At 33.1% G+C, this 12,879-nt stretch overlaps 1 protein-coding gene across 2 annotated transcripts in view; it reads right to left on the reverse strand.

Annotated features, from left to right (window-relative positions):
* The window catches only part of LOC145295662 (borealin-like), an 86,093-nt gene that overhangs the window by 45,701 nt on the left and 27,513 nt on the right, over window positions 1-12,879 (reverse strand). For both annotated transcript variants that reach the window (XM_080141486.1, XM_080141485.1), the window contains exon 3: window positions 11,634-11,728. In XM_080141486.1, coding sequence (XP_079997612.1) covers window positions 11,634-11,728 — 95 coding nt within the window. The remainder of the gene's footprint in view (window positions 1-11,633; window positions 11,729-12,879) is intronic.

Raw genomic sequence — 12,879 nt, forward strand, 5'->3', positions numbered from 1 at the left:
CTTCATTGTTGGGAAGTGTTTCATAGTCATTTATTAGGTCTGAGCCATTCAAAAATGCTTTCAAGTGGCTTGCTAGTAACTCTAAAGGTCGGTCAAGTTTTAAATGTTTAGACTTATTGCCCAGAACTATTTCATCTTTGAGGGCTTCAAGTCTACTATTCCTGCTTCCTAGCACATGTAGCATTTGTGTGACATTCTCTTCACTGAAACAAGCCCCACCATGTTTCTTCACCCTCTCGATGAGATTTTTTCTTATGGCTTGCTTCCTTGCATTTTTCTCCTTTTCTTGTTTTGTTTTCTCCAGTTGTTGCTTTCTCTTCTGAAGTACCACCTTCTGTAATGCCTGGTGTTTTATTCGGACTTCTTTAGATTTGGATCCACACAATCCAAGCAACTTGTTCCTTTTCAGATTTATTATCAAGCCAAATTGAAGTCTTGTTTTTCTTCAGCATATTGATGGTGTTTATGGTGGTGTAAAGATGCATGTCGTCTCTTGAAAATGCTAAAATCCAAATCATCAAAGCATTCTTCTCCTATCAAATTGGTTATCTGGCTATGCTGCTGCATTTGCTGACGTTTCTTTTCATCTTTAATATCTTCCACCTGGCAGGAAGTCTGTCAGCTGACGTTAAAGAACATCTTTGTATGCTGAACAAAGTCTGTGAAGTAAACTTTGAACAATAGTCTTGTTTTGTGCATCCATTTTGCAGAGGGCAGAAAAAACAGGGTTGTTCAAATTGATGTTAAAAAGTGGTGGAAAGTGTGCAACTGTCAATTGTTCGGCATCATGTTCCCATCTTTCAAGAGCAGCATTCATTTCCATAACATAGCAAAAGAAGTCCAAGTATTTTGGTTGTCTGCTGAATGGGATCCAGTAAGGTCCAGTAACTTTGTGGTATAACAGTCCAAGTGCAACCATGGCACAGTCAATTGAATCACTCCTCGTGTCATAAAGCACACTTTCTTGCTTGAGATTCAATGATGCCATGAAATCTTGAAAAAATGTCACAATAAACCTATTCCCTCTAAAACTTGTTATGCTAGAATTTTGTAACTGAAGGTGACAATAGGCTTCCCATGAGGCTCTGCATCCATTTTTTTTCATCACCTCTTGGTCCCAACACATCACAAGCAGTCCTGATAAAGCGATATGCTGCATTTTCTGAACTTGAAGAAAACCTTTTGAATTTTTTAAGACCATCTCTGCCGATTTTCTCATTTAGATGTTCCCATTTTCTCAAGACTTTTTTGGATTCAGAACTGAGGCCAAGAAGGAAGTGAGCATTACAATGCAAAAACTCCATGTTTTCATCAATGCCAAGTGTATTCATCCTGTTTATGTTAAAGGCTTTGTTGAATGACTTCATGACACTTGCTCTATCACTCATAAGACCAGTCAGATTCTATAACATTGACCGGTATCCACTTCACTATCTGTATAGAGATCAGCCAATTCCTGGAGCAGATTAAAGGCTACATCAACAAGTATATCTGAATCTTCCTTCAATGCTGAAGTGAATTCACATAAAAGCAACTGACCACCATCTGTTGAAAGTTGGTCTCCCACAATCTTTTGACGATTTCTAGTTGTTCCATCAGAATGTAAGTCTACATTGCTCGATTGCAGTAATGCTTCAGCTATTTTTTTTTTTGGCGAGGACATGCCCTTTGTCAGCATACCTTAGAGATGATCGCTCTGATGGCAGGTCTTTTGAATCTATAGCTGTGTGAAAGATGTGTCTTGCTACAATATCAATTATCTTTCCACAATTCTTGCTTGCCCCATCAATTCAATGACACACTTGATGACATCTTTGGTGTACCGGTTGCTATTATGTTGGGAAGTGTTTCATAGTCATTTATTAGGTCTGAGCCATTCAAAAATGCTTTCAAGTGGCTTGCTAGTAACTCTAAAGGTCGGTCAAGTTTTAAATGTTTAGACTTATTGCCCAGAACTATTTCATCTTTGAGGGCTTCAAGTCTACTATTCCTGCTTCCTAGCACATGTAGCATTTGTGTGACATTCTCTTCACTGAAACAAGCCCCACCATGTTTCTTCACCCTCTCGATGAGATTTTTTCTTATGGCTTGCTTCCTTGCATTTTTCTCCTTTTCTTGTTTTGTTTTCTCCAGTTGTTGCTTTCTCTTCTGAAGTACCACCTTCTGTAATGCCTGGTGTTTTATTCGGACTTCTTTAGATTTGGATCCACACAATCCAAGCAACTTGTTCCTTTTCAGATTTATTATCAAGCCAAATTGAAGTCTTGTTTTTCTTCAGCATATTGATGGTGTTTATGGTGGTGTAAAGATGCATGTCGTCTCTTGAAAATGCTAAAATCCAAATCATCAAAGCATTCTTCTCCTATCAAATTGGTTATCTGGCTATGCTGCTGCATTTGCTGACGTTTCTTTTCATCTTTAATATCTTCCACCTGGCAGGAAGTCTGTCAGCTGACGTTAAAGAACATCTTTGTATGCTGAACAAAGTCTGTGAAGTAAACTTTGAACAATAGTCTTCTTTTGTGCATCCATTTTGCAGAGGGCAGAAAAAACAGGGTTGTTCAAATTGATGTTAAAAAGTGGTGGAAAGTTGGCAACTGTCAATTGTTCGGCATCATGTTCCCATCTTTCAAGAGCAGCATTCATTTCCATAACATAGCAAAAGAAGTCCAAGTATTTTGGTTGTCTGCTGAATGGGATCCAGTAAGGTCCAGTAACTTTGTGGTATAACAGTCCAAGTGCAACCATGGCACAGTCAATTGAATCACTCCTCGTGTCATAAAGCACACTTTCTTGCTTGAGATTCAATGATGCCATGAAATCTTGAAAAAATGTCACAATAAACCTATTCCCTCTAAAACTTGTTATGCTAGAATTTTGTAACTGAAGGTGACAATAGGCTTCCCATGAGGCTCTGCATCCATTTTTTTTCATCACCTCTTGGTCCCAACACATCACAAGCAGTCCTGATAAAGCGATATGCTGCATTTTCTGAACTTGAAGAAAACCTTTTGAATTTTTTAAGACCATCTCTGCCGATTTTCTCATTTAGATGTTCCCATTTTCTCAAGACTTTTTTGGATTCAGAACTGAGGCCAAGAAGGAAGTGAGCATTACAATGCAAAAACTCCATGTTTTCATCAATGCCAAGTGTATTCATCCTGTTTATGTTAAAGGCTTTGTTGAATGACTTCATGACACTTGCTCTATCACTCATAAGACCAGTCAGATTCTATAACATTGACCGGTATCCACTTCACTATCTGTATAGAGATCAGCCAATTCCTGGAGCAGATTAAAGGCTACATCAACAAGTATATCTGAATCTTCCTTCAATGCTGAAGTGAATTCACATAAAAGCAACTGACCACCATCTGTTGAAAGTTGGTCTCCCACAATCTTTTGACGATTTCTAGTTGTTCCATCAGAATGTAAGTCTACATTGCTCGATTGCAGTAATGCTTCAGCTATTTTTTTTTTTGGCGAGGACATGCCCTTTGTCAGCATACCTTAGAGATGATCGCTCTGATGGCAGGTCTTTTGAATCTATAGCTGTGTGAAAGATGTGTCTTGCTACAATATCAATTATCTTTCCACAATTCTTGCTTGCCCCATCAATTCAATGACACACTTGATGACATCTTTGGTGTACCGGTTGCTATTATGTTCCTTCATAGAAACATTTCTTTTCTCAGCCTGATTAAGAAAATCAAATTTCATCTGTTGAATTTTTAACTCATTCTTCTTTTTCTCTTCTTTGCTTTTCTTATGAAGTTTTTTTTGAATTGGAAAGGAGAGTTTGGTCTTTTTGAGTTTTAGTTTCAACTTAAAAATTTGTTTTGACAATTTTGATTGGGCATTCTTTCCATCTTTTCTTTCTTACTCAATCTTGTTTCCCATCTTTTCAAACGCTTGTAAAATGCTGAGTGTCTAATTTTTGAAAGCTTCTGATTTCTTTGCTGCAGGGTAGTCAAGGTACTTTCCTCATATTGCTGTTGTAATGATGACAACAAATATTTATTTCTTCTTAGCTCTTCATTTTTCTGCTGCAAATCGTCATGAAAAGACTGCATCTTTTCTGAAAGTACATCTTTTATGGTCTCCACTTTATCTTGTTCTTCTTTCAGTTTTTTTCTGCATATCTTCCATCCCTCCCTTTATTTTTTTTTATCTGAATAGTTTTTGAGCCAGAGAGCAATAGTGAGTTTTCTAGCTTGCTTTCATCATCATCAGTCCCAGTTTGTTGAATCATCAATATCTTTCTACAGGCTGGCATAGCTGCCTTCGGTGTACCTGGACTAGATTTTACAATGGCTGTGCTGACATCCTCACTGACTGGTTGATACCAGTAATCTGCTTTCATGAAGTCTTCATAATTGTTATTACGATGCCGAGATTTTCTTTAACTGTTTCCCAAAAAACTGCCTATCAATAGAACATCCAGATAGATACTCTGCAACCTGACATACCCAAGATGATGGAAGTACTTCTTTCTTTTGGAAGGAAACTAAGTCCAGAATGATGCCATTTGTAAGTGCAATTATTCCTGATCGCCCTGACAAACTTGAACTAAGCAGTTCATCTCTTGTAACAACAGCACATGACAAATAATTTCCAACGAATGTCAAATTTTCCATTAAAAATGTTTGGAATCTGTCAGTCATTTATGTGCAAATTGGCATTAGCATGCGCTTTCTCAATTAAGTATCTTATTCTCAACTGATTGATGGTGATGAAATTGGATGCAAATTCGACAATATCATCCTAGGTTTTTTTCTTCATCTTTCAGGTAAAAAAGTTGTAAAAGGAGTTTATTGTTTATGCTAACTTTGGGAATGGCCTCTTCCAGTGAAATTGAAAATCTCCTTTAATTTCTTGAAATTACAGTCGTCTGCAATAAAAATATTCCCAATTTTAAAATTTCAAACATGCAGCAATGGGGGAGGGGGGGGGGTGAAAAAATATTTGCAAAATTTAACTGATATTTTTGTCAGCATACCCACTCGCAAATACTATTAAAAAAAAAAAAAAAAAAAAAAAAAAAAAAAAAGAGGGGTTCAGTGTGTTCCAGAGAAGTAGATTTATTTATCAATAAAAGTCTTCATTTAAAAAGAAAATTGTGGAGGTGGACCTAAATGTAAATATTTACCAAAAAATTATCCGCTCATGTAAATTAAAAATGTTTGTAAAAATGAGAAATTATCAATACATGGTGTAGTTACTTTTTTTTTTTTTTTTTTTTAATATTCATGAAAAGAGTTAAGCCAACATAAGTAAATACATGAATTACAAATGTTTATAAAAGTGAGAAATTATTAATAAATGTTTAGTAACTTTTTTCTTTTAATATTCATAAAAAGAGTTAAGCCAACGTAAATAAATAAATGTTTGTAAAAGTGCTAAAGGCAATATAAGTCAATCTATATATATAAAAGGCAAGATGTGATCATTTTATGTCTCGCAAAGGATTTATTCGACGGCATTTTCGACGGGCTTACTATGTCTTAGAACTTTTTAAATACCGTCTAAATAATATCTACGATTTGCGAACGCGCGTTGCATCTAGATTTATTTATATCGACTTTTATAAGATTCACACTATTTCGCTCTGTCGCCTGTTTGTTTGGCTTTTTAGTATAAATACAGTGAAACTAAATTCAAATGGTTCGTGGGCTTTTGCGGCGAAACGTCCAGAAAGCAATCAGCTTTTGATCAATGTGGAGTTTCTCCTTATATCAGACAATTGCTATTCGATTTGGACAATCCCCTTTAAATGGGGAGCTCCCCCACCCCCACCATCATCTTGGGGAAGCGAAATCTAAAAATACTGCCACGCGATGACCTCATTTACCGTCTACCTGTCAATCAAACCTCTTTCACTTGCTTTATAAGCCTTAACTTAACATACTAATTAATTACTCTCACTCATGGCCGAGACGGTTAAGTGGTTGGCTTTTGTTTCCACCTTCGCGTCAAGGCTTCCGGATTCAATCCCGCCCAAAATTATTTTTTTTTTCTTTTACACCTTTAAACACCCGGGCAACGTTTTTTTTTCTTTTAATTCAAACAGGGTTATTACTTTCTTTTTTTTTTTTTTTTACATAGGCATCACCACATTATCAAGGCCCAGAGGCCACTCAAGGATAAGGGTTAAAGAGTGTACAGTAGAAATTGGACAATATAGTAATCATTAGTAATGAAAATTTGGTAAATTTGATAACTTATATGGAACGGCTCATCAAGAACTTATTTACTTTAGACTTGAACACAACCATATTCGCTTATTCTTTAGTTTAAACCTCCCTCCTCCCAATATACACACAGCGTTGTTATCTTAAAATTGCAGGTTTGATCTGACAGGTTTATTTATGCCATTTTTTTTTTTGTTTTGTTTTTTTGATTTTTTTAACATCGTCTTTTATCTAATATTTAAACAGGGTTATTACTTACCCCCCCCCCCATACACACACACACCTACAAACCGGGCAACGCTGGGTACCCCCTGCTAGTAAATAATAAATGCTAAAATAACAACCTTTGAAGAAAAAAGAGACATAACTGTTCCGAACTTTCACCTAACAATTTAATGAAAAAGGAAAAAAGACACTTTCTAACTATTCCGAACTTTCACCTAACAATTTAATGAAAGAGAAAAAAAGACACTTTCTAACTGTTCTGGACTTTCACCTTTTTAATTCCTCTTTTTGTTTTATTTTTGTTTCAGATTTTTTTTTACCTAATTAATAAAGTGTCTCCAACGTAAAAGTTGTTTTTGTTGTGTTAATTTGAGTCTGTTCTGTTTAGAATAAAATAAATTGGTACTAGTGCACTTATTGATCCGTACTGAAATAATAACGTTATTATTTAAAAAGCCGTTCTTAACATGGGGAGGGGAGGGTGTTTTGTAACTATTCTATACTTTAACCTTACAATTGGATAAAAAAACATATCATAAAACTTTAATTAAACTTGGAAATAGGATTTTAAAAATAGCGCGGATCAATAAGTGCATTAGCACCAACAATGAAAACAATGGTACTTATGAAGTGAACTATTATTTAGGAAACATGTGAGGGGGAGCGTGTTTTTTAACTAGTCTGTATTTTCACCTAACAATTTAATAAATGATACAAGAATAAAATATATTAAAACAATATTTATGAAGCAAACCACTCTTAACTCTGTGTGTGTGTTTTATTAATTAATATGTATTTTCAGCTAACAATTTAACAAATTATACAAAAATAAAAAATAAATGTTAAAACAAGAAAACAATAGTACTTATGAAGCGAACTAACATGTGGAAGAGAGGGTGTGTTTTTTTTTTTTTTTAATTTAGTCTAGTCTGTACTTTCAGTAGTTATGCACTTAGTGAACTGTGCTGAAATAACATTTAGAAAGCCATTCTTAACATGAGGAGGAGAGGGTGTTTTGTAACGCTTCTGAACTTTCAACTAACAATTTAATATAAAAAGTTATTGTAAAACTTTAATTTAACTTGAAAATACTATTTAAAAATAGCGCGGTTTGCTAAGTGAATAAGCACCGTACTTTCATCTATGGACGGCAATAGTTTTTTACATTTATTCAAACTTTAATTTTATGCAGTTGCATGCCTTGAATTGAATATCTACCATGCATCAAATCATTTTCAAATAAATACAAAATGCTAGAAACGCGCTGTTCAATTTGCTTCTTGTCTAGCATTTTTTATGCTCTTTTGCCAAGTTTGTTTACTTTCAAGAAACAGGTTTAGAATGCCGATAAACGAATATTTAGATACTCAAACGTTTTAAAATTAAATCACTAATTTTATAAATGGTTTATCATAAATACTCCCTATTTATTTCCCCTCCAAAATGATACAATATTAATTTAATTTTTGAAAAAATCCAAAATAAAATATCGCTCATTTTTTTACATTAAGAAGCTGAATACTTGTGAATATTTAAAATATTCAAACGTAATTTTTACAAATGGTTCAATTATTTAATAAAGGTATGCAAACATTTAGTTGGGGGATGGAGAGGACTCTTTACTTGCATACCTTTATTGAATAGATGAACCATTCTATATTCACCAATATATAGTTTTTGTGACTTCATTTCCTAATCTTATTGTCTTCTATATAAGCTCCAATGAAATTTGTTGAGCTTTATATTATCCCGATAAGTCTCTTCTTATAGAATTGAATTTATTCTATTCTCCTAACCCTCTAAGCTATATATATTTATTACACACACACTAGCAGGGTTACAAATTAATGTACAGAAATGGTTTCTTATCGCTTATATTGAAATTGAAGCAGTATAGTTACCTATTTGGTAAAATACTAAAGTCAAACAACTTTCATCCATTGACTCGCACATTTTCGTCGTGTTCACGGTTCACGCAATTTTGTCTAAAAGACTCCATAGGTGTCAATTTTCTTTCGCCTTGCGCATTTTTGCGAATAAAGCTAGGTACAATTTCTCAGCACCATTTTATAGGAAATTGAATAAACTTCAATTTAATATCACGTTTGCAATAGTTATTATGAATAGTTAATTCACTAGAAGCAAATTAAATGAGAAAAACATTTTAAAAAGAATTTTGCATTTTTTTTTTTTTAATATTTGTTGTAATTCTTATATGTAAATAAAGATCATTCTTTGCTTAATTTGATGCTATTTATAGTTTTTTTATTGGTCGAATGGTAAAAATTTGCGAGAGTTTTAACTAAGGGGTATGATTTTCTTGATTTTTTAAAAATTAGCAGCTAGCGTTCCACGTCAAAATGTTATCACTTTTGTTGGTGCTATTAAAATAAATCAGTAAAATTGAATTTTTATTCAACAAATACAAAATAAACACCATATGAAAGAGGGAGATTTGCTCTTTCATGTAATATATATTTTATCCAAAAAAAGATTTAAACAAATGAAATAAAGGCTGGTGAATATAACCTTCCACTCATTTTTCAGGCTGCTGCCGGTACCTAATATGATGCTGGGTTAAACAGTGCTGAGAGGGAAAAGATAACAGAATACCGTTTTATGTATAAAATAAAAAGAAACTGGAATCTTAGTAAGATCTCTATCATTCCAGTAATTATAAGAGCACCTAGACTCATGAAAAAAAATTTCAATTGCACTTAGAGGGACGGTCAGAATATTAAAAAGATCACTCAGTTGAAATATATGAGATAGCGGGAGACACACACACACACACACACACACACAAACAAATGCATGCACATATACACATGCATGCAAAATAAAACACGCATACACATGCCAAAACACACGGACGCATATGCACAAACAAACTCACGCAGACACGGAAAAACACACACACACACACAAAATAAACACAAACACGCACACACAGAAACACATGGGTGCACACACACACACACACTTTGAAAAGAGTAAGGAGTAGACAGTTTAAAGGCTTTAAAATCACACGAGATTTTGAAATACATAAAATGTCAATTTATGGTTATGATTAAATATTATATTCAAGCATTATAGTTTACTGTGTAAAGAAAAGAAACAATGCTAACCATAAATTTTATTTTTTTTATCTTTTTTCAGGGATCATATTTTTTTAGGAATTAAATGTAAAAGAATAAAAAAAAAAAACTGGAAAAGTAAACGACCTATTACAAAACAAACTAAAATAAAAAAATAAAAAATAGCATTGTGTTTGGTATGGAGAATCGAATTAAAAAAAACAAAACGATGCTTACAGTAAATGTTAATTATGTTTATATCAGGGATGTTTTTTTAAAGGGGTTAATTTCGTGGTGACAATATCTATGTAGGTAATGGTATTACTATGTAAAATTACGATTGTGAGCGGTTAAGATTCTTTGTAGTTGGTTTAATATTTATAAAACAATTGCTTCGTGTAGAGCGAGACGTCATGCTTGTGAAGGTCTAATGCGTTCGTATTTTGAATAAGTTGTTTATCCCCTGATTAATGGATCTGTCAGTTCTCAGCCAATAAGAAAAGCTGGAAATTTTGAAGGAAGAAATTATTTTTTTAATCAGTAACTGGAAAGATAATGGTATGTATGAGTGTATAAATCAGTCACGAAGGGTGCCGGGGGAAAATAGTAATAAGGTGTGTGTATATAGTTCCAGTGATGAGTGGGGATTGTAAGAAGACTGTAGATTTAGAAATAGGAACTACCTTATCAAAAGATGTTGCGATTGTGATGACGTTGCTCCTAGGATTTTATTATAATCAAATGTGTCTAAAATGGCATTCTAAAGTTACATAAGATAGTGGTTAATAATCTAGACATAATAAATTTGTATGTGGCATCTGTTGTTGCAAACATTTTGGTCCAGAGGGAATTTCTGCAATCAGTTTATTATATAGTAGATAGTCTTGGAATTTTTTAAACCTTTAAAGCTATATGCAAAAAAAAACAAACTTTTAGTTCCAAGTCTTTCGCTGGAAACTTCTTTTGCTTGTAAGTCAATTAATCTTTTGTAATCACTGCATTATTTATGCTAATCCTAATATTATTATAGGGATCATCAATTGTTTACCATAAAAAAAATTATTTGAGAGATTTAAAAAGAAAACAGTGACTAACTTACAGGTTATCATGCAGGGCCAACTTGAAGAAAGAGTAAGAATGCTAGTTGCAATGATAGTATAAACATTACCTCCAATTTGCACTACTACCAGTAAGATATAGATTTTGAAACAGTTTGTATCTTAGAAAATTCAAATTTTTGGCAAAGGTCAACAGTTCACATTTACAGAATGCTTTGACCAAGAGATATAAAATAGACCTGGTTTAATTTGCTTCATAAAGATCTGAATGTAACAAGATATGAAAATATTTTTTCTTGGTTTAATTGTTTTATGGAATAGCAACCCCATTTAGGATTTATATTATGCCAAATTGTCTGAAATATGATAACTTTATGATTTTGAAATCATTGTAAATGAAGAATGCAACTGAAGTTAAAACAAACATCAGAAAAATATTGATATTAATGAGAAAAATCTAAAGAAAAATGAGGCAAATAATAACTCTTCATACAAGAAGACCATAAATTAAAACATCTTTATTTTTTTCTGCCAATCAGTTTAACATCAGTCAACAAAACATATTTTATAGAATCAAGAACCTGAAATAGAATCTAGATTTTAAAAAAAATTATTCTGCAAAATTTTCTATGATTTTGTTATAAAACTTTAACAAATATGTAATTATTTTCTTTAAAGTTGAATAAATATTTGTGCTTATTTTTAAAATATTTAAAACCAAAATGGAAGAAAGTTAAAAAAATTACAACCCAGATGTAGTCGAAGGGAGCATGGCTAAGGTGGAAATGAAAGGATAGAGTTGATGTAGAAATTGTAAGTGAGCAGATATGAAGATATACATAATGTTTTTCCTAAAATATATCTATTTCTTTAGATGGAATGAAACTTGGAATTTTGTTTTATTACAAAATTACAAGTTTACAGCAGATTCCATTCCAATTTTCTCATGAAATATTAGACAAATGGAAAACAGAATTTATCAAATCTAAAACGACCCCCCCCCCCCCAAAAAAAAACAGAATTTACTAAACATGGAAACAAAAGTACATAAATTAAGAATGTAGAAGACAAAAAGGGCCAACCTTTGGAATCTGTTGGATGCTTAACTGACAAAACGTGTCAATATAATTCATAGTAGCGTCAACCTTGCGTTTGATGTCCTGTACTTTTGATTCAACTGAAAATAAAATGCAATCAAAGATTCAATAAAATCGCAAGTGTTTTTTGAGATAACAACCTACAGTAAATAGGATTCAATTTGCAAAAGTAATATGTTAATTGAGGTGAAAATGAATATTACAAATTTTTTAATGAAAGGAGTTGGAGGCAATTTTGAAGATTAAAATTTCATCTGATCATTTATCTTTTCTATCTATATCCTACTGCACATCTTGTTTCAATGCAAAAAGGGATGATGTTAATCACTAAAATAGGTGGTAAACATCGACAAGATTCTAATTCGAATGGTGTTAAGACTGCGAGAGAATTTAGAAAACTTTCCATGGTTGATGAGCATCTTCAAAAAAAACATACTGTAGAAGTATTGCTGACCTGATTGAATTATATGGTTTGAACTATCATGCTATTAAATGGATATCTTTCATTAACTCATCTAACACAAGTCTTGAAGTAGTTCTTCTGAATATATCAGAAACAAATTTTCACTGATACCAGGAATGCATAGTCTGTCAAAAGCACAAAGTCTCAGAAGAGACCATTCATTCATGAGGAGGTTCCTTAGTTGATTATATTCTTAATATCTAGTCAAAATATTTTGCAAGCCTTATTTAAATAAATAAGTCTAATATTTTCAATATAACTTTCTATTCACCTACACAGAAATCAGAATTCAGGATATTTTAAAAGTGCTAGGATTTCATTAAGCAGATCTGATTGAGCAAAATGAGCATGATTTTTGGATTCAATGCAAAAGAAAAAAAAGAAAGAAAGCGATCTGAAAATAATGCAATATATGTTCGACATTGAACCCATTGGCCATGTTTGTTGGTGGTGTTCATGAAATAAGCTTTCGCGGTTGGTGGTGTTCATGAAATAAGCTTTCGCGGTTGGCGGTGTTCATGAAATAAGCTTTCGCGGTTGGCGGTGTTCATGAAATAAGCTTTCACGGTTGGCGGTGTTCATGAAATAAGCTTTCGTGGTTGGTGGTGTTCATGAAATAAGCTTTCGCGGTTATTGGTGCAATTTGTAGACACACTTGGGATCTTGAAGATGCCTGACGCTAAACTTCTGGACCTTTGCTTTGCCTCAGAATTTTTTTGGTTTGATTTGCAACATCATGATAAATGATGATCTGTTCAGCAATCATCA

The sequence above is a fragment of the Euprymna scolopes genome, chromosome 2 (genome assembly GCF_053919585.1).
Source record: "Euprymna scolopes isolate OS-2025 chromosome 2, ASM5391958v1, whole genome shotgun sequence".
NCBI classification, from domain to species: Eukaryota; Metazoa; Mollusca; class Cephalopoda; order Sepiida; family Sepiolidae; genus Euprymna; species Euprymna scolopes.